The following is a 26,352-nucleotide window of genomic DNA, read 5'->3' as shown; positions in this document are numbered from 1 at the left end:
TGGATAATATTCTGATTGTTCCGATCCAATCTGACTTCTGACCTACAATGCTGCCTGAATCATAATCATACACTGTTCGTTCATTGGCCAGAGGAGAACTGGCCCACCCGACTGAGCCTGGGTTTTCCCAAGGTTTTTTTTCTCCATTCTGCCACCTGATGGAGTTTTGGTTCCTTGCCACTGTCGCCTTTGTCGCCTTTTTTCACCTTTGTTGCCATTGGCTTTTGGCTTGCTTAGTTGGGGACATTAAATTTAACATTTATTTTAATATTCAACAATAATATTGATCTGCCTGCATTGACACCATTATATGAGAACTGAACTGAGTTAGAATTAGATTACATCACGGTTTACTCCAGAGCGGGTATATAAATAAATGAACTAAATTAATAGCAACAAAAATGAGACATCACTGAACTTACTTAAGCTGGACTGTGATGCTATTTTCTTCTGGAAACAAACGTTGTTGCATTATTTTCCTGTTATCTCTGTAAAGCTGCTTTGAAACAATCTGTATTGTAAAAAGCGCTATATAAATAAATGTGACTTGACTACAGCAGATCTAGAACAAAATAGTGCCATAGTCCAGCTTAAGTAAGTTCAGTGATGGTTCATTTTTGTGGTAAAAAGTTAGTAATTTAGTTAATTTATCTATACAGCCACTAGAAAACAGTGATGTCATCATCCAGCTCAGTTTAGAGCTGTATTGTAAAAAGCGCTATATAAATAAATTAAAAGGTGAAAAATCGCATACTGCACTTTTAAGATTCATTTATAACATTGTTCCTGAGCAGCAGTGTTGGTCAAGTTACTTGGAAAAAGTAATTAGTTACTGATTACTGATTACTTCTCCAAGAAAGTAATCCAGTTACTTTACTGATTACTTATTTTCAAAAGTAATTAGTTACTTTACTAGTTACGTTACTAGTTACTTTTCAAAAACATGATGCACGAAATGAATATGCTATAAAGCAATAGACCTTTCTGCTTAATTCTATTCTTTCTGCATATTCCATCATCTAAAATTGAATCAAATGAAACATTCTTTTTTAAAACTTGTTTTATTAGTTTCAGTATTTTAACTTTATGCACATTGCATCAATGACTCACTCATTAAGATGGTCGCCTGCCACCTCCTACTGGCGGTTTATAAATATTATTTCTATGCACAAATAATATTTCTTATTTGTATATTCAAAAAATATTTTAATCTCATTACATTATTTAATGCAGTTTATTTGATTGGTAACAGCCCTTTAGCATCTTATTATTCTATTGTAATTTATTGATCAAATTTAAGAATTTTAAATGAAAGATGAAGCAAACGATTAGGGAAAAATGCCCTTTATAAAGGTTAAAATATCATAAATATGCCAATTTATATATGTTAAAGCTGACTGAACTGATGAGAATACTGATTCGAAATAAATTATATTTACAACACACACACAAAAAAATCTAATTTTTTTCCTGTTCTAACAAATGTTTTTACTCGGACAAGTGAATGACCGACTGAATGACAAATGAAAAGGCTTAAATGTTGAGCCCTGGTATATTTTTTTTATTATTATTCATTTATTTACCCATAAACCTGTCTTTAGGAAGCCATAAGTTACAGTGGCAAGAATAACTTTGTGAAACCTTTGGGGGTGGTGGACAGGGTTTACATTAAGACAGGAGTTTGCCTTAATCTAGTTGATCATGCATTTCTTTTCTTTTATTCCACAGCTGATGTGTGCAGTTTTTTTATTGCTTGCATTAAAATAATTTTCTCTTGTTTTGTTTTTTAATTGCAGTATTTTTCTTCTGCCATTCATGCTTATCAGCTCCATGCAATCTTAAGCTTTTCTTGGTTCAGCTGCACACAGTCTGAAAAGGTTTTTTGGCAGTTTGCTAAAATAAAAGACCCATTCTAAGAGCTGTTGACTTTTCTACCTTGGGAAAGAACGTTAAACGAACAACTTAAAAAGGCATGACAAATCATGACATAAGACTGACATCACTCACAACGTACCAATGCATTATCCCTCATGAACAAATATAACGTCTGATGTTTGCACGTGCATACCAGTTTACCATTACGACATCGTTCATGAATAAACATGACGTCTGAACACGGACAAACGGTGCGTGTTGACGCGTCAAAATTCACGCGTTTTGTTTAAAGACTTTTGAACGCGATCGCTTGCCATAGTGTTTACCACTGACTTCGCGGCGCTCATGTCATTGTCACTCATGAGTCACGGCTCATGTCGCGAGAGAGTCTCGCAGTATAACGCAGTAACGCAGCCTGCTTACGGGGAAGTAACAGTAATCTAATTACTGTTTTTGCAATTGTAATCCCTTACTTTACTCGTTACTTGAAAAAAGTAATCGGATTACAGTAACGCGTTACTTCTAACGCGATACTGCCCATCAGTGCTGAGCAGTTAAACCTAAAAGTTAGCTTGTGTACAGCACATTTTATGGAGGACAGCTTCCTGATCCTGGGAGAGTACAACGCCAGCTATAAACGCCTAAATAAATTAGAAATATACACTTCAGTATGTTTTTAAACTGTATTTTACAGTTGCCACTTCATGATACAGTTGTAACAGTGAATAAGACAAACCGCAATAACATATACAGTATCTGAAAGATAAGAGAGTTGTCTTTCAGAATCTGACTACGGCTTGAACTGATACGGTAATACTGACGACATTATTACCTGTGTTTGCTTTAGAAGCTTTGGAAGCTGAAGCTTGTGATTATGGAAAGGGTTACATATCTGACACACGCTTGAGGTTTTAGGCCAATCACAATGCACTGGGTCAGATGGCCAATCAGAGCACTATAATATTCTATTCTATTACACCTGATAACAAAAATAATGAACTTTTAAAATAGCATTATATGACCACTTTAATATGTTGAACTACCTGTGGTTACACTGTTAGGGCATCTTTTTGAACTTGACAAAAACTGACATTCACTAAAACCACATTGAGACCAGTTGCTTAAAAGTGAGGTCAGTTCTGCTAAAGCATAATTTGCATGCCGATGCCATTTTTTATATTTTCTTATCTAATGCAAACATTTGTAAGCATTACTTATGTGTTCAAAAACTTTTTAGGGTCTCTGAATCAAATTAAAGGTCTATAACCTCAGAAAGGCTTTTTCGTGATGCCAATTATACAGTGTGCATGTGTGCGTTCCTGCGTGCACTCACAATTATGCACATCTTATAGGACCCACCTCTTTCAGGCAACCCATGAAATTATTGCTGACGGGAGATCCAGGCAGGTCGGCGGTGCTTGGGCTTCCCCCCACATAGAAGAAATCATCTGAGCCCAGCATAGTGTAATCCTCCTGAGTGTATCCTGTGGTGGTCAGTATACCATCCACTGATATAGTAACCTGTGAAACGATGACAATATAGACAGACAGCAAATTAGAAACTCATTTGAAGATGTCCTTTTAACCTGAGCGATAACCTTTCTTTTTTCGGATTTGCCCTCATTACGGGCTGCTTACTGCTAACACTCTGGTCCATTGGTCTGGTTAAGCTTTATTGGTGATAGTTTAGTATAGGTTCACGGGACAGGTAAAGAAAATATTGCTGATGAATATTTTCTTCATCATTTGATGGGTTAAGAAAATGAATTCTTATCTGGTTTGGAATATTACTAATTAGGGTTAGTAAATGTTAAAACCAAGGACAAATTATTTGTACTTGTTTTACTTTTAGGAGGGGGTAAACTACTTTATATTACAAGTTCAATCATACACATAAACAGACATTCAGACACATACTGAAACTTGAAAATGCATGCATTAAAGGAAGGCATTAACCAATGGGAAAATCAAATGTTTTATCCTTTTTCAAGAGGTCATACTGAATAAACATGAGAAATGATTAATTGGTTCAGTGGAAAGGGGGAGGAGCTAAGCTACAACAGCCAATTAGCAAGCACCCATGCAGAACTTTAAATAAAAAAGCAGCAGGAAAGCCAGGCAACAAGACACACGACACAGAAAACAACGTGCAGAATACACACGCAGGGGACTTGGGTGGAAGTGGAGTGATAAACTGAATGTAGTGTTAGTTGTGGTGATACATGAGGCTGAATGAGACGGTGGAGATGAGGACATGCCATGACTGGTATTGGACGTATCAACTGCCAGAGTTCCCAGAGTTCTTAGGTTTCTCTTGAGTGTTCGTTTATTTTTGGGAGGCTCTGCAGGGTGGAAATTTCCCTTCTGGACATGGAAATCTTGGAAATCCTCTGTCAGTTATTGCCGACAGTCCTCGCAAAAAATGTGGAGGCTTGGTGTGTGGAGAAAAAAAAACACTTTACTAGTTCCTGTGAGAGTCCCAGTGAGGATGTGAATCTCTATGTAACGTTAACGTGAGGACGTAAAAGCCAGCCTGATAAATAAAACAAATAAAAACAACAAAACTGTAAAAGAAGGGAGGGAAGTTTGAGAGGGGGTAAAGGGGGGAAATGTGAAAAGTCCTGGTAATACAAACCCATTTCCTCATTTTTTGAAAAGAGTGTCTAGAATGAAACTCAAAGAAAAAAGAAAGAAAGGGAGAGGGACACACGGCAAACCAAAAAAAGGACAATAAGAATGATATCTACCAGACAATGTAGTTTGTTTACCATAGCGTGTCCAATGCCTGAGTGCTTTCAGGAAGAAGGGGGAAGAAAGGAAATCAAAACAATAGTGAACAAAACGGTTGTTAATAAATGGACGAAATTAAAAGAGAAAGAAATTAATGATGAAGATTCAAGGTGTTAGTACATTAGTTTGGTTAGAAACAGGTTAGTAATAAAAAAATGATCCCATGAATGAATATTGTTAGTCTCAAAAACTCTCTTCCCAACATGTGAGAAACAGGAAGGGAAAGATAGAAAAGAGGAGGAGTATAATGAGAGCTGTTATTTGTGTTATTTATAGTGGGGACATGTGACCAATAGACCAATAGACATGGGTCCCGATGGTTGACAATATGACTAGTCGTCAAAGGACCGACTAGACAATTATTTAGGTAGATTATAGACTATATTTCAGTGGCAGAGCTTTAAGCATGCTGGTGGTTTGCGCTCCTTTAGCTGTTATGCGTTAAGCATGATAAAAGACTCTCTACAGTCTTGCACGCCATTGCGCCATAGGGTTTTGGAGCATTACATCATGATTGTTACCTTTTCAAGTTGGTATGTTACAAACAGTTTAACTTTTGAAAATGCAACTCTGAACAAAAGAATTTGTCTGATGTGAACACCCCTTAAAAATCTCATCAGCGGCTAGTAGATTTAGAAAATATCTTTTTTTTTTTTTGTGGCTCACTGTACTTTCTAGTGAAATCGCAACACAAAATGAAAACAAATGAAAATCTCTAGCTGAAGTAGAGATAAAGTTTATCAAAATAAATATTCTGTAGTCCTCAAAGTGATCTGGCAAAATGATTGCTCCCTCAAACTTCAAAACACAGCAACTCTGTGTGGTATTGAGATTGTGTGAAAAACAATTCTAATCATGATGTTATTGTTAATATTTCATTTTCTATTTGTCTATTTGTCTACTTTACTTTGTTAAATAGGTAGTTACATTACCTTTTTCCAATTGTAATTAATTTATTAAATTAATTTACAAAAAAAATAAACTAAATAATGAAAACAGTTTTTCTTAACAGTGAAGACAGATACTTTAACACAACATGAACTAGAGGTGTAACGATACCCTCATGTCACAATTCGATACATATGACAATACTGAACTCACAATACAATATTATTGCGATTCTCCAAGACATATGATAAAAGGTTAACAAAAAATTAACTGTTGATTAAAATGCTACATTTGATATTACATTGTGTGTGTAAATGAATAGGCTTTGGAGATGGTGCTGGAAACCCAATGCACAGGACAATAGTGACACCAGAATAAAAATATTCATGATGGCTGAAAATCCAGAACTATTTTAGACGAATATGCTTGCACTGTGTGTATGCCACTTTTTACTGGTAACATAAGACATTTGGCATGATTCCATTATCAGGAATATTGTCACTATCCACGATACATATTGTTGCTATTTTTTTATAGCGATATATTGTGACATGATATATTGTTACACCCCTAACATGGACTGATTCATAAACTGCCCAATTTAATCAGTAGTAGTATGATGGGGCACATTTCTTGAATTTCACAGATAGTTATAGTGAATTCGTTTTTTGTTTTTTTTATGAATAATAAGTATAGAATATTTATATTTACATATTTAAATTCATTTGTAAAATTGATTGGGTTCTTAATAAGGTATTTTAAAAATAGACAATTTTTTATGAATACTGATATGAAAACCTATTATCAAGTAAATTTATTTTCTAGCCCCAGCAAGCTGTATTTTCTAAAGGTTTAGTCTAAGAGTATCCCTGACAAAAACTTTTTTAACCCCTAATTAAATTATTAGTCTATAATCTAAATATCATTTATGACCTAAGGCTGCACAATTTTGAGACATAAACCCAGAATATATGTGCATCCCCCCTCAACTGTCCCCACCATTCTTTAAAACAGCGACGCTCATGAAGGAGAGAGAGAGAGAGAGAGAAATATATATGTAGAAAGTGAGAGAGCTCCTTCAGTCTGTCAGCTCATACACTCGTCTGAAAACATCACATGAGGGATGTACTATATCTTTTACCAGTCTGAACAAAGTAGTGACATGAAAAAAAGCACTTACTTGTCAAGCCCTCATCATATTTTCACTCCATATAAATCTGCCTCACCTGCCAGTGAAGTTTAAGGTCAGCCAAACAAATCAAGCATGATCTCACTGAAGACTCGCACTGCATCCATGAGCATACGACTGGCCAGCAGATACAAACACTCTTACTGATGCTGATTTATCAAAGGCTTCATGTACAAGAGAAACACTAGGGGCTTCATTTATAAAAACCCACATACTATCCAATTCAATTGAAAATTCCATGGATTTCAAGACAGAAACAAATCTGAGTTAGAAAGGCTATTTATTTTAAAAAGGAAAATTAACAATGTTTAGTTATTAAAAATATAAAATGTTAACAGAATAATTCTAGTAGCCTATTATCAGAGGTCGCGTTAGAATCCCGCATTGTACAAATTCCGTCGTAATCTGTTATTACCTGTCATTTTCTATGCATTTTCACATTTAATAGGCTTTGTTTTTGTTCACATTTTCATTTTTATTCACGAACTTACAGGACAAGCATATGCAAGATTATGCATTTATTTATTTATAGCCTACAGACCGTGCATCACTTTTCAGGTTTCATCATGAATGTTTGTCCAATAAATCCTAATAAGCTTTGTGCCTAGTTACTTTTGATATGAAAAAAAGTCTCAGCTTTCAAACTGTGTCCATTTTATCACAAAATTCAAACAATGAATACCGTTTTGACGCTCTTTAATGTGGCGCAGAGTTCAAGCGAAGAGGAGCGCGAGTGAACACGACCAATTCTTTACTCTTTACTGCTACGTTACAGAATGAAATAAACATGAATGAATCAGAAAATATGTTCAAAGATACAGTTCAACTTACCGAAATCCATATAATGTCTCTCATGTAATCGCTCAATCAGTGTTTCAACCACAGAAAGACTTCAATAAAACAGCTTGTAAACAATGTCATGTAACTCATTTGTTGACCATTAACTTTATAGTCAGCAAGAGTGCACTCGCCACCAAGTGTACAGGGGTGAGAATTACAGTTACAAGTTACAATACATCAGCCTGTGTAATCTGTCAAAATGATGGACAGCTTTCAGATTTTTCGGTTTACACGACCTCTGGGGATTAATATTTGCACATTTAATACCTTAATTACTATTTTTGCATTAGTCATAATGTTAACATGCAATGTGTATTCTGATTCTGCTCAAACATTTTAAGAGCAAGGAGGAGAACGATTTTTGTCTAATATTACGACAAATACTTTGCAGAAGGGCAAAAGCAAAAGCCCTAATAGCATAAAAAGAATGAGCATGTATTAAATTTTGTCCTAACCGGCTGGATGAAACAACTAAAACTAAAAGCTCTTTTTTGAAAGTTGATTTCAAATTGAAATTATTGTATGTTCACATTTAAAATGATTAGGTGCATCTTTATAAATGAGGCCCATAGTCTCGTGAGTGAATAAATGCATTAAGGATTCACTGCAAAGCTATTTATAGCTGCGTACCATATATAAATGTATTGTCTATAACTGTCGACCACTGCCTACAGAGTTTCAAGGTGATACAATATCTAAGCTAAAGGTTTGAAGGTTTGCTGACACTTGTAGAGCTTCGGAGCATAGACTGAAAGGATTTGAAGTCAAGCTTAGAATTTTCAGAAGCCCTTAAGGGTAAACCACGTCAAGTAACAGAGATAAAAGACTTCAAGATTTGAAAACACAGGAAGAAAATAAGAACATACCCATCCATTATTAGAAAGCAAGTTAACAAATTAAAATGCAATGTCTTAATTGAGTAGTTCCAATAGTATTATCCGATTTCAAAGCAAATGCTACATAAATAGATGTGAGCTAAATCATGAACTAGTTCTCCAGCTATCTGTGAGTAGTCTCAAGAGCGGCCGTGGTCTCGTGATTACCTGTCTCAGGTTGCGTGTCACTTTGATGTCATGCCAGGCGTTGTCATTGAACTTTCCATTGACAGGCTCAACGATCGCCTCGAAGGCCCCGGAGCCCAGGTTGATGACCAGCGAAACGGCGCCGTCCTTCAGCGCTAGGTTCACGTAGTCCGCCGACTTGCCCGTGTGGAGGATGAGACCGTTGCGCTGCCAAGTTTTGAAGGACAGAGTGATCTCATCACTGCTACTCTGGATGGGATTCTGAGACAAGTCATAGCAGAAGTATTCCGAACCCCGGAATGTTGCCACATTCTCCTCACGAGCTGAAAACAAGAGAGACATAAAACATTTATTTGTTTTTAATAATTCAATGTTGATTGGGCACATAACATATTAACAGGGATGTTGGTCTTTTTGGGAGGTGGAACAGTCATCAAATTACTTTTTCAGAAAAACCTAAACTATCTTAAAAGATGTGATAATATACAATAGGGATGCACCGATATGAACATTTTGGCCGATAACCGATAATTCTTTATATTTGAAAGTCGATAACTGATATATTGGCCGATAAATCTAAATCCAAATTTTTATATAATTTTTGAGAGCCTGATTAAAAAACAAAAGTCTCACCATTAACAGCCCTGACCCAAGCACACAATTATAATGTTCTCATTATAATTTTATGTAGCCTATGACAGACTTGCGCTGCACATGCTGCACTTAACTGCATTTTCCTTTATTGAAGTGATTCCAATCATATTTCAAGCAATTCAAAACCATCATGGAGAACAGTGCGCATCTGAAGTGTCTCAGCTGAAGGAAATAATCCATTATTTACCGGCTTTAATATATCGGCCAAATTTTCTTATCAGGCCGATAACAATAACATTGAAAATTAACATATATTGGCCAAGATTTAAAGAGTTAAACCAAGATTTCCGTGAAGTGTCTTTCTGAGGTAGAGGCGGACAGAGTGGGATTGTGGGAGCTTTGTCAGAGTGCTAAAGTGAAGCAGCAGACCATGAACGTTGGCGTTGGCGAACCCTACCAAAAACCCTTCGCTTTCACCTCACATCTTGTCTGAATTAAGGAATCAGAGTGCTGCATTGATGTGTTTGATGTAACCCTTTAGGAAACATCACATTCCCAACATTCTGTTCTCCAAATGTCCTGCTGATGGGTCCTCAAGTGCTTTTTCATGATTCGAGTCCTAGTGCCTCTTGGCAGAGGAGGCTTATTTCCGTATCGTGACATTGCTATTTGCAAATTACCCTGCAGTAAAGGAAGAACAATGGCGAATGTCTTCATAAATCTGCGAGGGCTTGTTTCTTTCATGCTAACTGTTCTCTTCCCCTAGAATTTCAGCTTGCCAAAGGATGTATCAGAACTCACTGTCAGCTCCCCTCTGAGCAAATTACAGGGACAGAGAGGAAAAGGAGGAGAGAGAACAAGTGAAAACAGGATGGGAAGAAAGCAGAGGAGTAAGAGAGGGTTGTGGGAGTGACAGAGAGAGAAAAAGGAAAAAGAAATGGAAAGTTTAAGATAAAACTGAGATGGCGAGGGCAAGAGAAGGTTATTGTGAAGGAGGTTTTTAGCCATGATACAATGAACGCCTAGCAAATCACCCGCAAGGAGCAATTAAATCATACATTTTAAATTCAGATTGGATGTCACCACAAATTCGTATTGTGATTAAGAAAACCTGTATACCTTAGTTAAAATCAATGTATCGCAAAACCTAGGTTTCCGTTGACATGAACGCAGTATGAAGTATTTCATGAGTATGTAGTCTGCATGTTCTGAGATTATTTGTAATGCTGGAAAATGTGCATTATAAATTCAATTGTTTCACAAGGGATACTTAAAGTTAACACTTACAAGTACTTATGACATTAAATAGACAGCTGCATAATTAGTGTCAATTAGTAGGCTAGTTAATTAGTTGGTAGCCGCCACAGTCATTTAATATACAAAATAAAACAAAGTGAAAAAATCATGGCATTTTGGGGTTATGGAAACAACGGTTATTATGATAAATCCACTATACTAAAATGAACTGTTAATTATACATGGAAACTGCGTCTGAATAGAATGAATATCATACCTGCATGCAAATCCTTCCCAGGCCCAGCTAACACACGGCATACCAGATATGTGATGTAGGCCTATTGGTACTTTACTTTTATTTCATGACTTACTAATTTACAACTTAACTACGACGTTGCATGCTCGTAGTTTCTTTAGTGAAGTGATATACAGCGCGCACCGCCGCATTTGAGCGTGCAATTGAAGATTGAGCACTACGAATACAGAATAACATCTGACAGGACAGGAAAGTTATTTTTTTTTTAGGTGAGAGACTTTTTATTTCGTAATAAGTTACGATAATTTCACTGACAACATCTTACAACATCTCATCTGACTGCAGATACTGAATCGGGACAATACATTTTCCTCATGCATACAGAAGTGTCATCAGGTTTCATGTATGTCTTTCAAAATAAAAGTCTCGCATCAGAAAAACGTTTAGAATTGCGTTTTTTGTTTTTTGTCTGCACACTCCGCGATCCACTCAGACCCACCGGTTGAGAAACACTGTAGAACAAACATACAAATAAACAACAACAACACTGTTTTTCATGTTTTTCAGGTAAGTAACAGTTTTTTTTAGGTAAAGAAACCGAATAATATGTAAAACAGCACTGCATAGTCTTCACAGTATAAATTAAATATAATCCTTATTAAAGTTACAGAAGTTAATCAGTCAAGAGCAGTGAGTGATTTTTTTCTTTGGCAATTATTCTTTGATTAACATTAAAACAAAGACAGCAGCCGGTTTATTAGACTGCTGTCACTTCAAGAGCTGCACGGATCCAATTTATGATTACACGTGTTTTATTTCTCAACTATGTTCACTGAAGATATAGAACATGTTAACTAGGATTCTTGCCGAGTCTGGCATTTTTTTTATTTATTTTTATGCAATTTTGCGTGAATATGTCCATTCAAGGGATACTTGAAAGAGAGCTCAATTCAGCATTTGCCCACCATCGGGCAATGAAGAAGCGGCTCTCTGGTTGTGCGCTGCTGATGTGTGCGCATACATAGGTTCTTACACTATTGAATTGGGTTCTCTTTTTCCCAATATTTTGGAAAAAGGGTATTATTACTTTTACTAAATTATTGCTGCATGCAGGAGATTGTTGCAAAAGTTGCAAAGGATAAATATTAAAAGCAATAACTTATTGATTCAGAGGTGTTAAGGGAAATTAATTCTCTCATATTTGCTCAGACTGCACTCAGAGATGCAAAATTAAATACTCTGAATATTCTCATAAGGTGATGTTAGATTTCCCACAGCTTTGATGGCTCAACACAGGTATCAGTAACTTGCTGTTTTTCCACAGCGGTCTCTATTAACGTCTGATCTCATGTGATCTCACAGGGTCTTTTGGAGGGACAGAGTCTTTCCAGCAATGCTGTATCACAGTTACATCTCAACTCAGCCTTATCAGGGTCATCTTCAGAGGGCCTGATCCGATGTCACTCACTCTGAGAGCTCTTACACAAGTTATTTCCATTGAGACACGTCCACATGCAGCTGAAGTGCTGGTGAGTGCATTAAGACTGCATGGGAATCATGGCTTACCATTGAAATTAATAAGCAATTTAAGACAATATAATGTACTGAAATCTGTAACTGGACTTTTTCTCATTGGTGCGTTCATGCATTCATTTGCAAAGCACTCAGTTCCTTATATAAAGAACAAATTGTAACAGAATAATGTATCGAACATGTTTTAAATAATAGATTGTGTTCTGTAAAGTGAAAAATGAAAAGTAAATTAGTTCACAGCAAAAACTAACACTAATCACTACAACAGTGACGTCAAACGAAAATATAAACACTATTATCTTACATAAAAGCACTTTTTTCAGTAAATTCTGTTAATTGTTGTAAAATCAAGGTAATATATTACAGTACAGAGTGGAAAAGCAAATATTAGCTTTATTACCTGTTGAAATTAATGAATGCAATCGGCTTATTGATGCAGTAAATCAATGTTGAATTTCCTCACTGGTCAGAACAACACATTCCCACAGCATTTGAAATAGAATAATGATCTGCTAAAGTGGAAGAGAAAGAAACAGTGCTTGCTTTGCATTCTGTTCATTTTGCATTGATTGTCACTCACTGGGAAAGTTTAATTTTCTCCACTGCTCCGTTTGCAGCTCAGTGTACCGAGCTTTGATTTTAAAATCCAATGGAGACAATTAGCTACCTCATTTACATGTCCCTGATCCGCATCAGCTCTGACATTTGGCTTGAAAGCACTAAAGCCATTCCTTGCACAGGGATGACCCTGCTACCACCAGGGAGCGCTCTTTCACCCTGATAAACCTCAAACATTGAGGCCAGATTAATTGCTTGAGTATTTGATTTGCGGCCTAGTGGAAAGCACACATGCTTTTAAGCTGTGAAGCTTAAGTGACTCATGAAAGTTTGAATGAGGCCTGCAACATTTCCCATTCTTCCTTCTTGCAGTAATCTCACCTTTGTCTTAACAAAAAGTGTCAAAAATTCCAGTCCAAAAATAAGCTGACTGACTTCCTCTGACATCTCAACAAAAATGCAACTTGGTTCCAGTTTCACAAAAAAATAATAAGCAACAAAAACTTTAAGAAAATATAGCAACAAGGAGCAATTACCGGGGTTCAAGCGCTTTAAGGCCTTTAAGCACATGCGTTAAAAGTTTTTATGTTTTATTAAGCAAGCCTGTAACCACCTAGATGGAAAATACCATTTACAGCTAAAAAAGGCAATTTACTAAGGAAATATATGTATTTTAACGATTTTTAACAGTTAAAATCCAGGTTGAGCTAGGACTAGTTCACGAAAGTAGGCTTTTTAAATAATCATAAAAATTTAACGAATGATTCAATTGACAGCGGTGTTCCTAGAGGCAAAGTTGCTCAGAATGAGGAGTTCTACCATTTGGTATGATGTCGTGAGCATGCGTGATATACAACGCGTGATTTCTTTTCGGATTTGTCACAGACCTAAAGTTTAGTTCTCTTACGAGAGTTCTCTCGTACTGCGTTTTATCAAAACGCTACGGGAAAAGTCTCTTTTCACGAAACACTGAAGCAAAAAATTATCCTTTAATTTTCATATATGTAAAACGCGTTGCGGCAGCAGCAGTCAGCTATGGCGAGACGGCTTGCTCGCTCATTGGCTGCTCTGCGGCAACTGCATAAGCCTATCGAGCGAGGCCTGAGATGACGTCAGGCCAATGAGGGCGCTTCGCGCCCTCCTCGCCACTTCCCGCCGAAACGGGCGTGGCTTACCTCTATAAAAGGAGCTCGAGAAGGCTGATTCACTTGATTTTAATCTCTTCAGCGAAGCGCACGCATCGCTGGATCACGGAAGCAAGCGTCGTTCGAAGCAAGCACTTCAGCGGGACGAGCCCTCGAAGCCGCTGGCCAACGCCGCCTTCTACAGCCGTACCTGCTGCGCTTTCCGACGCCTATATCCTTTATTGCTATATTGCTCTGTTTTCTGTGTGTGTGTGTGTGTGTGTTCGCTGCAACACTCACCCCTAAAAGAGCTGCGTCTTTTTCAAGACGCCTTCTCATGCAGCGCTCGCGCTCGCTGACGGCGAAACGCCCTCACTCCGAGCCAATTGCCTACGGTGACTCTGAGGACTCGCCAGGCATCCTTTCCGAGGCTGCCCTTCCTGGAAGCGGACGGCGGGATTAGTTTTTCTTTACGTTACAAGAAAAGCTACCCTGCCTCCGCACGCGTCATTCACCGGCGAAGGAGAAAAGAGTGTTCTCAGTCCCACCGTTGGTCGGTCTCACCTCTTTTCTCTCATATTTCTCAGTTCCCTGTTCGGCGACTGGAAATATTATTGCAGCAAGTGAGTCTGTTATAGCACGCTTGCCTGCCAGCAAACGCCGAAGAATACATGTTGACGCCGCCTTTGCCGCCAATGCTTCACTCTGTCAGTCCCCTGAAGGCGACTGCAGAGATGCATTTTGCAGCCAGCAAGCGCGTAGTACCCGCTTGCCTGCAACCGAACACCGTTTCTACGGTTCCCGTGCGTCACTGGCGAAAGGAGAATGGAGTGTTTTCAGCCCCGCTGAAACTGGGCGATATCCACTCTTCTCACATTCAAAGCCTATATCCCCCTGTGGCTCAGTGGCGGAATTATAGGTTTTCCGCATGGGAGACCGGAGTTCTAATCCCGGTCTAGCGGCATATATTTTTATGCCGCCAATGCTTCGCTCTGTCAGTCCCCTGAAGGCGACTTCGGAGATGCATTTTGCAGCCAGCGAGCGCGTAGTACCCGCTTGCCTGCAACCGAACGCCGTTTCTACGGTTCCCGTGCGTCACTGGCGAAAGGAGAATGGAGTGTTTCAGCCCCGCTGAAACCGGGCGATATCCACTCTTCTCACATTCTGGCATATTTCAGGCGTCTGAAAATGTTAGTATTGCATGTCGTGCTTACTCGCATGCCTGCAAGCAAACGCCAGTGTGGATAATACTCGCGCTGACTTTGTCTATGTATCTTCACTGTGGTCCAGTGGTAGATTATTAGACTCTCACGCGGGGGATCCGAGTTCGAATCCCGGGTGTGCCGGCAGAAAATATTATGCCGCCGAATGCAAATCACTCTGTTTGTTCCCCGAGAGGCAACTGCAGACGTGTTTGTTTTCGCAGCCCACGAGCACGTGGTACATGCCTGCAAGCAAACGCCAGTGTGGATAATACTCGCGCTGACTTTGTCTATGTATCTTCACTGTGGTCCAGTGGTAGATTATTAGGCTCTCGCGCGGGGGATCCGAGTTCGAATCCCGGGTCTGCCGGCAGAAAATATTTATGCCGCCGAATGCAAATCACTCTGTTTGTTCCCCGAGAGGCAACTGCAGACGTGTTTGTTTTTGCAGCCCACGAGCGAAGTCTCGGCCACGGCCGATGATGCTATATGTGTACAGAAGATGCCCACTGCTTGTGCCCATCCCTACACATTAGCACAGCCCTTCACACAGGGCCCGCGCTCATATATTCGACTCGGGTCGATCACGCACACAACATAGTGAACGTGCCCACTGCCTAGTGCCCACAAACACTATGTTCTGCATGCCTTGTGGTTTCTGTAAAGACGAAACCTGTGTGCATTCACACTGGACAGTGCACTCATTGCAGTAATTGTGCCCGCTCTCCCGCGCCCACACTTACTAACGGCCATTATATGTCCTACGGGACTCGCCCAGCCCTCCCTTGCTCGGTTAAACACCGCAGCGGGGTCGAGCGCAGGCATTCTGCCCGGCCACGGCCGATGGTGCTATAAATGTAGTGTCGATGCCCACTCCTCAGTGCCCATCACTACACACAAGCACAGCCCTACACTTAGGGCTCGCGCACATAAAATCGACTCAGGTCGATTGCGCTTCCAACATAGTGAAAGTGCCCACGAACACTATGTCTAACAGATCACAGGCTCTCTGTAAAAACGAGACCTGTGAGCGCGCGCTCTGCTCAGGCAGACAGCGCGCCCAAAGCAGTAAATGTGCCCGCTCCCAGCCCACATCTACTCGCTCACATGAGTCCTATGAGACTTTCTCAGTCCTCCCTCACTCAGCTAAGCACTGTAGTAAGGTCGAGGACGAGCGTTCCGCCCGCTGTATTAAGCGCGCGCCCCGCCTCAAATGCCACAGGCATAACGCCTATGTTTTTATCCCCTGAAGCGCCTCTGTCGCACGGCGAACAGAGCGCGCTCCGTATCCAGCCCCTAGCCAGCCATGCAGAAGCATGGGCAGCGCTTCCAGGGGTTTCGGACTGGGTGCTAGGCATTATAAAGAGAGGCTTCTCGCTACAGTTTTGTCGACGCCCTCCCCGCTTCATAGCGCGCGTCGAAACTACGGTTGGAAGTAGCACACCTACTTCGAGCCGAAATATCAAAACTGATAAGCAAAGGGGCGATAGAGCGTGTTCCCCCAGCTCTAAGCGAAGGGGGGCTATACAGCAGATACTTTCTAGTCCCCAAAAAGGACGGCGGTATCAGACCCATACTGGATCTAAGACGGCTGAACAGAGTATTAGTGAAACGCAGTTTCAAAATGCTCACAACCAGCAAAATTCTCGCGCATGTTTGCCGAGAAGACTGGTTCATGTCGATAGATCTGAAGGACGCGTATTTTCAAATACAGATAGCGTCACGTCACAGGCGATACTTGAGATTCGCCTTCGAGGGTCAGACATACCAGTATACAGTCCTGCCATTCGGCTTGTCCCTGGCACCTCGTACATTTACGAAATGCATGGACGCAGCGCTCGCTCCTCTCAGACTCAGAGGCATGCGAGTGCTGAACTATTTGGACGACTGGCTGATCCTAGCTCAATCACGATCACAGCTCGTGGAGCACAGAACCATTTTACTCGATCACCTCGAGAATCTTGGTATCACGGTCAACTGGACAAAGAGTTCATTGAACCCCAGTCAAACGATTTTGTTTCTGGGCGTCGTTCTGGACTCACAGTCTATGACAGCGCGGCTGTCACCACAGCGCGTGTTGCTCATTCAGCGCGCGGCGAGATCTTTCCGCCGCGGCGCTTTCACCCCGCTCAGGAAGTTTCAAAGGATGCTGGGTCTCATGGCCTCAGCATCGTCAGTTCTCCGGCTGGGCTTGCTCCGCATGCGCCCGCTGCAGTTCTGGTTGAAAGCGCGGGTGACCGGTCGATTACGCCTCAAGGTCGATCAGAGCTGTGTTTCAGCCCTGGCGCCTTGGATGGCGGACGACTGGTACCGATCAGGTGTAAGCCTGGGGACTTCCTCGAGAGTGAGGATGGTGTCGACAGACGCATCCACCTCGGGATGGGGAGCGCTGCTCGAAGGCAGACCGTTCTTCGGCCTGTGGTCGGAACGAGAAAAGCTCCAACACATAAACTGCCTAGAAATGCTGGCAGTGCACAACAAAAAGGGTTTTTGTCCCCACATCAAGGACGAGCACGTCATAGTCCGTTCGGACAACATGGCTGTGGTGTCCTACATAAATCGCCAGGGCGGTCTGAAATCCATATCCCTGTACAGGCTGGCGAAACGCCTCCTATTATGGGCTCAGCACAACTTACGCTCGCTGAGAGCAGTGCATGTACCTGGGCTTCAGAATGTGGGCCCAGACAGACTGTCCAGGAACAATGTTCCCCCGGGCGAATGGTCTCTACACCCACAAACAGTACGGCTGTTGTGGGAGAGATTCGGCAGAGCGGAGGTGGACCTATTCGCGTCCCACGAAAACGCGCACTGCCCCGCGTTCTTTTCAAAGACCGACAGCGCGCTGTCCCGAAGGTGGCCACGCTGCCCGTTATACACTTTTCCCCCCGTCTCCCTCCTGCCACAGGTGTTGGAACGGGTCAGGAAAACAAAATGCCCAGTGCTGCTTGTAGCTCCGTTCTGGGAGAACCAGACATGGTTCCCAGTTCTGATGCAGTTGGCAGATATCGCTCCATGGCCACTGCCGTTGAGGAGAGATCTCCTCTCGCAGGCCGGGGGCTCGATTTGGCACCCACACCCAGAACTGTGGTCCCTTCATGTGTGGGCGCTCAACGGATACCCGTTGGTCTCGCAGAGGGAGTCGTGAATACCATCACTCAGGCTAGAGCGCCGTCGACTCGGCGGCTTTATGCTTCGAAGTGGTCGGTTTTCTCCGGCTGGTGTACAGCTCGGAGCCTTTCACCCCTCGAATGTGAGGTAACGGAGGTTCTCTCCTTCCTACAAGAGCTGTTGGATAAGGGCAGATCCCCTTCCACGCTCAAAGTGTATGTGGCGGCTATTTCAGCGTTCTCCGGTTCAACGCTGGGTCAGTCACTGGGAAGGAATGATTTAGTCATCCGCTTCCTCAGGGGAGCTAGGAGACTGAATCCACCCAGACCTCCTTCAGTCCCTATGTGGGACCTTTCTACGGTCCTGGCGGCCATGAAAGGTGCCCCTTTCGAGCCTATCCAGTCTATTAGCCTCAAACATTTGTCTTTCAAAACAGTGTTTTTGATGGCTCTCGCTTCAGTGAAGCGCATAGGCGATCTGCACGCGCTCTCTGTGAGCCCGGCGTGCTTGGAGTTTGGTCCTAATGACTCTAAAGTCATACTCAAACCTAAGCACGGCTATGTGCCGAAATCCCTCAACACGCCTTTTCGGGCTCAGGTTATTTCCCTGGCTGCCCTGCCGGCATCGAGTGAGGAAGGGGACTCGAGTTTTCTTTGCCCTGTTAGGGCTTTAAGAGCTTATATGTCCCGCTCTGCTGTCTTCAGACAGACAGAGCAGCTCTTTGTCTCGTTCAGCGGACGTTCCAAAGGAATGGCTGTTTCGAAACAAAGTCTATCCAGATGGATAGTTGACGCCATAGCGCTGGCTTATACTGCCAAGGGCATTCCATGCCCGTTGGGAGTTAGAGCGCACTCTACGAGAAGCGTTGCTTCTTCGTGGGCTTGGTCCAGCGGGATTTCCCTACAGGATATATGTACGGCGGCAGGCTGGGCCTCTCCGTCTACATTTATCAGGTTTTATAGCCTAGAGGTTCCCGCCTTACAGGCTAAGCTTTTGTCGGTGTAATCTGTTCAGCCGTCTAGTCAGACCGCTGAAACCCATGCGCAATGCGCTACCGACTATCTTGGGCAGAACTGTGTAAGACCCACATTTCCCACATTAGTTCAGGTTCCCTACCCTGTCTATGTGATGGTATACTTGCGTCTGTGGACATGTCTATTCTACGACGCTACAGTATAGGGAATTAAGGCTCCCACCCTTATTCCCTGACTCTGTGTGAGTCAATCTGGTGATTATGCACTGTATGCCTGAAATAGCTTCCGGTGATCAGTGTTTTTATCCCAGCACGCACGGCGTTTTGCAAGGGGTTCCCGTAGCGTTTTGATAAAACGCAGTACGAGAGAACTCTCGTAAGAGAACGTACTCGGTTACTAACGTAACCTCGGTTCTCTCTAGAAGAGGGAACGAGTACTGCGTTCTCTGCCGTGCGTACGGTTCACTCTGGTTCGCTTCGGCGATCAAAATCAAGTGAATCAGCCTTCTCGAGCTCCTTTTATAGAGGTAAGTCACGCCCGTTTCGGCGGGAAGTGGCGAGGAGGGCGCGAAGCGCCCTCATTGGCCTGACGTCATCTCAGGCCTCGCTCGATAGGCTTATGCAGTTGCCGCAGAGCAGCCAATGAGCGAGCAAGCCGTCTCGCCATAGCTGACTGCTGCTGCCGCAACGCGTTTTACATATATGAAAATTAAAGGATAATTTTTTGCTTCAGTGTTTCGTGAAAAGAGACTTTTCCCGTAGCGTTTTGATAAAACGCAGTACTCGTTCCCTCTTCTAGAGAGAACCGAGGTTACGTCAGTAACCGAGTACGTTTTTCATGCTGCTAAGTACACTGCAAATTTTCTAAATTGACAAACGCACTTAAATGTGCAAATACATCAGAAACTGCAATGGCTGAAAGTGATATCCAAAATTACTAAGTACTTAATTAAACTGTTTTTGATCAGGTACCGAAATTGGTACAGAGAACCGCTACATTTTACTGGAATTGGCACCAACTACAGAAATGTTGGTAACGTGACAACCTTAAACAGGAATAAATTCAAATGTAAAATATATTAAAATGGAAAACATTTTAAATTGTAATGTTTTAAACTGTATATTTGATTTTAAAAAGGCAGCCTTAGTGAGCATAAAATCATAACGATTCCAAACTTTTGAACTGGTTATGCATTTACTGCAAAATATACAGATATATACAAACACTGTATGTGAGTAGTTTGAGACTGTAGGGAGAGTTTGTCACTTGTGTTTCCATGGTAACATCGACTAGAATTATGGTTAGTGTAGTTATTCAGCTATTAAACACAAGTTGAAATCTTGTGGCTTCAACAGACACATCTATTTGCAATCTTTACATAATGCACATTCCATCCAAAAAGGGGTCACCGTTTGAAGCTAGACACTACATGTGCTCTTTGTCTGGATGCGTTTTGAGTCTGTCAGAGGGTTATTTTCGCACCTGTAATGCTGCTTCAGATTTAGTCATCTAGGAAGCAGGCCTGCTACTGGCTTGGGTAATGTGGCGTGAAGAATCCGCAGTGGCAGCAGCCAGCGGTGTAATGTGCCCCACCGTGCCTCCAAACTGCATCCAGCATCCTCCAACACAAACACTGCAGATATCAGTCTAAAAATAGAAGGCTAATTTCTGCACGACAATGCCAGAGCACAACTTAAGAGTGGGAAGCGATTCTGGAAGCCTCCTACACGCTGATGAATCAGGAGTGGAAAAGCGAGCTTAGAATCATTCATGGGCAGAAATGGTGTGCTGTGAATGAGAGTGGGCAGGTCTCAAGGGTGACGCTACACCAACCTGCCAGCTAATGCAGCCTTAATAGGAAACAAGATGTGTAGAGGCAGGAAGAAATGATGCCGGCTGTGATTTGTTGTGTCAAATTCAACCGTAAACAAACTGGTAACATCTCTGGTGTTGTGTGGAGGGTTCCACTCGTGTAAGAATACGAGGCATTTGGGGTCTACATTTAAAATAACATACTCTATTAAAGCTGGCTGATGTTCTGTAGCTAGAAAAAAATATGGTAACACTTTACAATATGTTTCATTAGTTAAAGGTGCTCTAAGCGATTTTTAAGACAACATTTTTTTGTCACATCCAGCAAACATCTCCTCACTATCCGCTAGCTGCCTGTCCCCTGAACACACTGTAAAAAAATGCGGTCTCTGTAGATAGCCCAGGCTCGACAAACGGCAAGAAAAACAAACATAACAAACAGTGTTCCAGCCAATAACTGACAAGAATGATTTAGGGGTGGGGGTTGGGGGTTTAGTGCGGGGGTGTTTGGGGAGTGTGTGGGGAGTGGAGGAGAGAGAAGCATGAAGATAAAATTGTATATTCTTGAGAATTTTGATATGGCCGACACACGACCAAAGAGACAACGTTTCGATGAACAAATAACAAAGAATAGGGAAAAGGAGAAGGAACGCGAAGTCCCGAATTAACATTGGAAAAGCGTTCAAAAGGTGTTCAAAAGGTTCATCATTAGTTCATATTAACTTCAAATCAAAATATAACTTTACCCAAACAGTGATTGGTGCCAAAGTGTAGGAAGCATATGGTTTAGTTTTAAATCTAGTTTTAAATCTACTTAATAATCAGAATTTTATCCAAATAAATGTACATTACATTCAAGGTATACATTTTATCAGTTTATGCATTCTCTGGGAATCAAAACATGCTATACTGTTTGAGGTACAGGAATGCATGGTTGCATAGAAGGACCAAAATATAAAGTCACAAATATAATAATGTTATAAAGTCAGAATTGCGAGTTATAAAGTCACAATTGCGTGTTATAAAGTCAGAATTGCAAGATATAAAGTCAGAATTGCGAGATATAAACTCACAATCGCAAAAAAAAAGTCGGAAATTGCAAATTTATTTCTTGCAATTCTGACTTTATAACATGCAATTGTGACTTTATATCACACAATTCTGAGATAAAAAGTCGCAATTATCTTTTAAAATGTTTTATTCTGTGGCGGAAACAAACTTCCATAGAAAAGAGCAACAAGCACAATCTAAAAATTTTCTTATTTTTGTGTTCCATGGATAAAACTAAAAGAAAGCCAAACCAGCTTAAATCGACATCAGGACAAGTCAGTGATTTTTCACTTTTGGGTGAAATGATCGTATAACAGATCGTTTGAAGAAAAATGCAGACTCAATTTAAGCAGACACAATGTCAGAGAGATGCTCTTTATGGTGATGAGCTCTGATTTACTCTGATGTCATATTACAGCAGTGCTTCCTTCAGTGCAGCATTCTGGTCTGATAGCTCATCACCTCACTGTCATTTGGTTGGTTTGAGGCAGGCGGCCCACCTGTCCAGCTGAGCTCAGCCATTCGACAGGTGTGGGGGGTGGTGGTTTGCAGGGTGAATGATGAACGTGCGTCTGACAGGGGAAGGGTGGGGGTGTGCAAGGGTCCCTGGAGTCTAATCCTATCGAAAGAGGCAGCGATGCAGATAACTGGGAGTCATGCAGGGACGGTCAAGCACGCTGTAAGACTGATAGCAAAGAGATTACCGATTTCAGGCTGTTAACACACTCAGTGATGACCAAACCTCGAACAGGATAGTCTACGGTAGTAAAGCATTGAAACATGAACGTGTTGTAGAAGCAATTCATGCGAAAGATAAATCAGTAGTCACTAGGGGTGTAACGGTACGTGTATTCGTACCGAACCGTTTCGGTACAGGGCTTTCGGTTCGGTGCACGTGTGTACCGAATGACTGAATGCAATATTTTGTGTGCGGAACATAGGTACATTTTCGTGTTTCCACACGAACATATTAAGTGGCGGAAGTCTCCGCGTTCAGCGCAAATCCCGCCCTGCAGCTGATTCTAATGTTTTTTCCTATTAGACATTCTCTGGTTTTACCCGTGTTTTACCCGTCGTCACTGTAACAATGAAATAGACTGCATGGCGAAAAAAAGCTTTTCCGCTTCGTGTGCGCCGCCGCACTCTCCGTTCCGTGGCGCGCGCGTGTGTGTGTGTGTGTGTGTGTGTGTGTCGACGACCCGCTGCGCTCTCTGCTCAATGTTCGAGTCCGTGTTTGCGCTGCGCGTTCTGCTCTGTCGTTAACGGCCCAAACACTCCAATCATGTACCGATCACGCACTGGAAAAGCAAAGTCCGCTCAAATAAGGTGAAATTTCTCAGTAGTAACTTAGATTTCTGTTTGCTGAGCTGGTATAGTCATGCTGGCAACAATGGTAAAATGACCTGCTCTGATCACATGCTCTGGTAATAATAGCTTTGTACTATAGCTTTGGACTATATTTTATTTTGATAATTATTAAAAAAGTGGAAAAAAAAAATCTTAAATTTATTATGTTGATTGATTATTGAAAAATAATAATACATTAATATATTTGTTTAATATTATTTTAATATAGGGCTATTTTCTGTTCCTGCACTGTAATCATAGTTATTTATTTATATTTTTCATTATATTTTATTATGTGATATTGGTTTGAGACTGAGAGTATTTTATTTAGTGGAGAACTTTGCAGCAGTATTTTATTTCTTATTCTTTTTTTATTTTATATCTATTTTATTATATTTTATTAGAAAGTGTTTAAAAAAGTGTAAACAAATTGTTAAAAAAAGTTTATAGTAATAAACAACCTGCAGTTTAATGTTTGCATTTCTTTCCCTTACTGTACCGAAAATAAACCGAACCGTGACTTTAAAACCGAGGTACGTACCGAACCGTGATTTTTGTGTACCGTTACACCCCTAGTAGTCACTGTTACATAATTTAAACATATTCATATTCAGTCCAAACCATAGTCTGCCCACTTAGTGTCACTGTTAAATATTACTTTAGGTCAAGTGGGCTGATGATGCTAGCACATTCTGTGAAGTCGAATTAAATTTCTACCAGAACGAGAGTCTGCAACCAATGCAATACTACTGTATTTCAGGCTGCAAAAGAAGTCCCTGCCTACTGCCAAAACTCCTTGGGCCCTATCATACACCCGGCGCAATGCAGCGGCAGGCACGACGCAAGTGTTTTTTGCTAGTTTCAGCCCGACACAGTTATCATTAAAATTGAAAAAAAAATTCACCCATGGGCGTGCTGGTCTGAAAACGAGGAGTGTTCAGGCGCATTGTTGGCGCGTTGCTATTTTGAGGTAACTGAAATAGACTGTGCCATTGACAAACTGAAACCTGGTCTAAAGTCAATTGCGCATTATATATATTTTTTTGTTATTTAAAGAGCGCACTAGTAAAGTGCGCCTATAGGCGGGTCCACAACGCTCGAACACTTTATCCTGTAGATGGTCTACTTGCGCTTTAACCTTGCGCACAAGCAGATCCGTTTCCTCTCTGGAGAAGTGTTCAGTTTTTCCGCTTGCAAATTCCACCATGTAAACTTTTAAAGGGAATGGGAGATGAGACTCTGATTGGTTTATTGCACGTTACGCCCAAAACACAGCCGTCGTGTGTTTTTTTCCCGTCATTAAACTAGCAAAAGTGGATTCGGACGCGCCCTAAGTGCGCTTTAGACCATGCGGTTAGATCCTTAAAATAGGGCCCCTAAATTCAACTCTCCAACATCAGACCAGTGGCATTTATTTCCTCAAATAAATAAATAACCCGTTATATATCTTGATAAGAAAAGCTTAGGAGAGAATGATATTCATGAGGATGATCATCGCTCTGAACTTCAAATACAGCATTACTGTTAGAAATATTAGTGCACAGCATCTACAGTTGAGCCTTTTTATACTCAAACTGTAAAATTAAAAAGAGTTAAAAACACATCTCAACACATACTTTGTTCCATTTCCTCTAGCTGTTGTTTAATGCAAGAATTCATCTTGTGTGAACAGCTCCTTTCAACTCATTCAGTGACGGTAAGTGACATTTGGCGCATTGGTAGAAGTAGTAGAACTGGCTGACTTGCAAATACAAGCTTGAAATGCTCAGATGTTAAGAAAATCTCTAATTACGATATTTGGTCAAAGACATGTGTCACGGGGCGACTAAGCTCAAGGGGGTGGAACTACAACAGACAGCGAGTGTCCCTTGGGGGAATTGTTTTTGGGGATGAACATAGCCGGCAACAAGACAGCTGATCTTCCGGGTTCTAGAAAACAAACAAGTGACGAGTAATGTGAGGAAAATAGGAACAGGTGTACGGCGTAATTGACGTGGGTTTGTGATTGGTGACTAGACTGTTTGGAGTACTTTAAATACCCCAGGAAACAGCAGTAAGGGGGCGGGCGATACGCGGGAGAACGGCGAAGAACGGCGAGTTGTGACGTGTTTTGGCCACCCTGAGTCAAGAAATGAAGGCATAAGGGCATATGGCTAAAAGTGGAGCTTGGGAATTGGATCGGTAGCGGCCGGCGCCGTGGATGTGAGGAGACTGAAGATACACACCCTTGGCAGATAAGTGCTTCCCGTGTCACGTGATATTGAGGAGACTGTTTAGCTACGCTGGAAAACCAATAGTTCGGCGAACGTGACTCTATATATGGCGCTGACTCTCTCGACTGGTAGATAAGTTATCACGGTCGACTGGCATCTTATGCGAGCTGATTAGTTCACGATAAGTCAGTTGTGTGACCTCCCCACTGTGCGAGGAATTACTCCATACTTTGTTTACACTGTTATTGCATGACGTTGTTTGTAGTGGTCATATGCTGTGCACGTTTGGTTGAAGTGTTTCCCCTCGTTTGAATACTTGGAGGGCAGTTTCATTCACGAATATATTTGACTTGGGTAATTTCTTTCACTGCACAGGAGTGTGGGACACCCTGACCCAGAGTCCTGAAGTCAGTATTGCCTACTAGCCGTCATTGCTAGCCCCCGCCAGCGGATTGGTACCCGAAAAGGAGTATTGTTGTTGCACTAGAATTGTCATCTAACCTGTACATGGTTGCCTTGTACCCACAGAACTGTGAGCTGCTGTTGTATCCAGCTGACTTTCCCTTCATCACTGGGAGGCTTTAATCTGTCGTGCTAAATTAACCTGCAACTTGTGTATTGCTGCCCTGTATTAGTGGAGCCCAGATAACTCCTGTTGCATTAAGCCAACCCTCTGCATTTACATCTCAACTGCCTGGTGAGTCTGCTCTTTGCTCCAAATTGACTTAACCTGTGCATTGT

The 26,352-nt window shown here is 41.5% G+C and overlaps 1 protein-coding gene across 16 annotated transcripts in view; it reads right to left on the bottom strand.

Moving 5' to 3' along the window:
• The window catches only part of nrxn3b (neurexin 3b), an 812,755-nt gene that overhangs the window by 668,659 nt on the left and 117,744 nt on the right, over positions 1–26,352 (bottom strand). For 10 of the 16 annotated variants that reach the window (XM_079888939.1, XM_079888942.1, XM_079888947.1 and 7 more), the window contains exons 5-7: positions 8,626–8,927; positions 4,644–4,667; positions 3,235–3,396 (exon numbers count right to left, since the gene is read on the bottom strand). In XM_079888939.1, the coding sequence (XP_079745065.1) occupies positions 3,235–3,396; positions 4,644–4,667; positions 8,626–8,927 (488 nt within the window). The remainder of the gene's footprint in view (positions 1–3,234; positions 3,397–4,643; positions 4,668–8,625; positions 8,928–26,352) is intronic. The other 6 variants (XM_079888948.1, XM_079888950.1, XM_079888952.1 and 3 more) reach the window with 1 other exon arrangement.

Source organism: Squalius cephalus (assembly GCF_949319135.1).
Source record: "Squalius cephalus genome assembly, chromosome: 12".
Lineage (NCBI taxonomy): Eukaryota > Metazoa > Chordata > Actinopteri > Cypriniformes > Leuciscidae > Squalius > Squalius cephalus.
The sequence above is the reverse complement of the archived record's forward strand: the minus strand, read 5'-3'. Positions and strand labels throughout refer to the sequence as shown.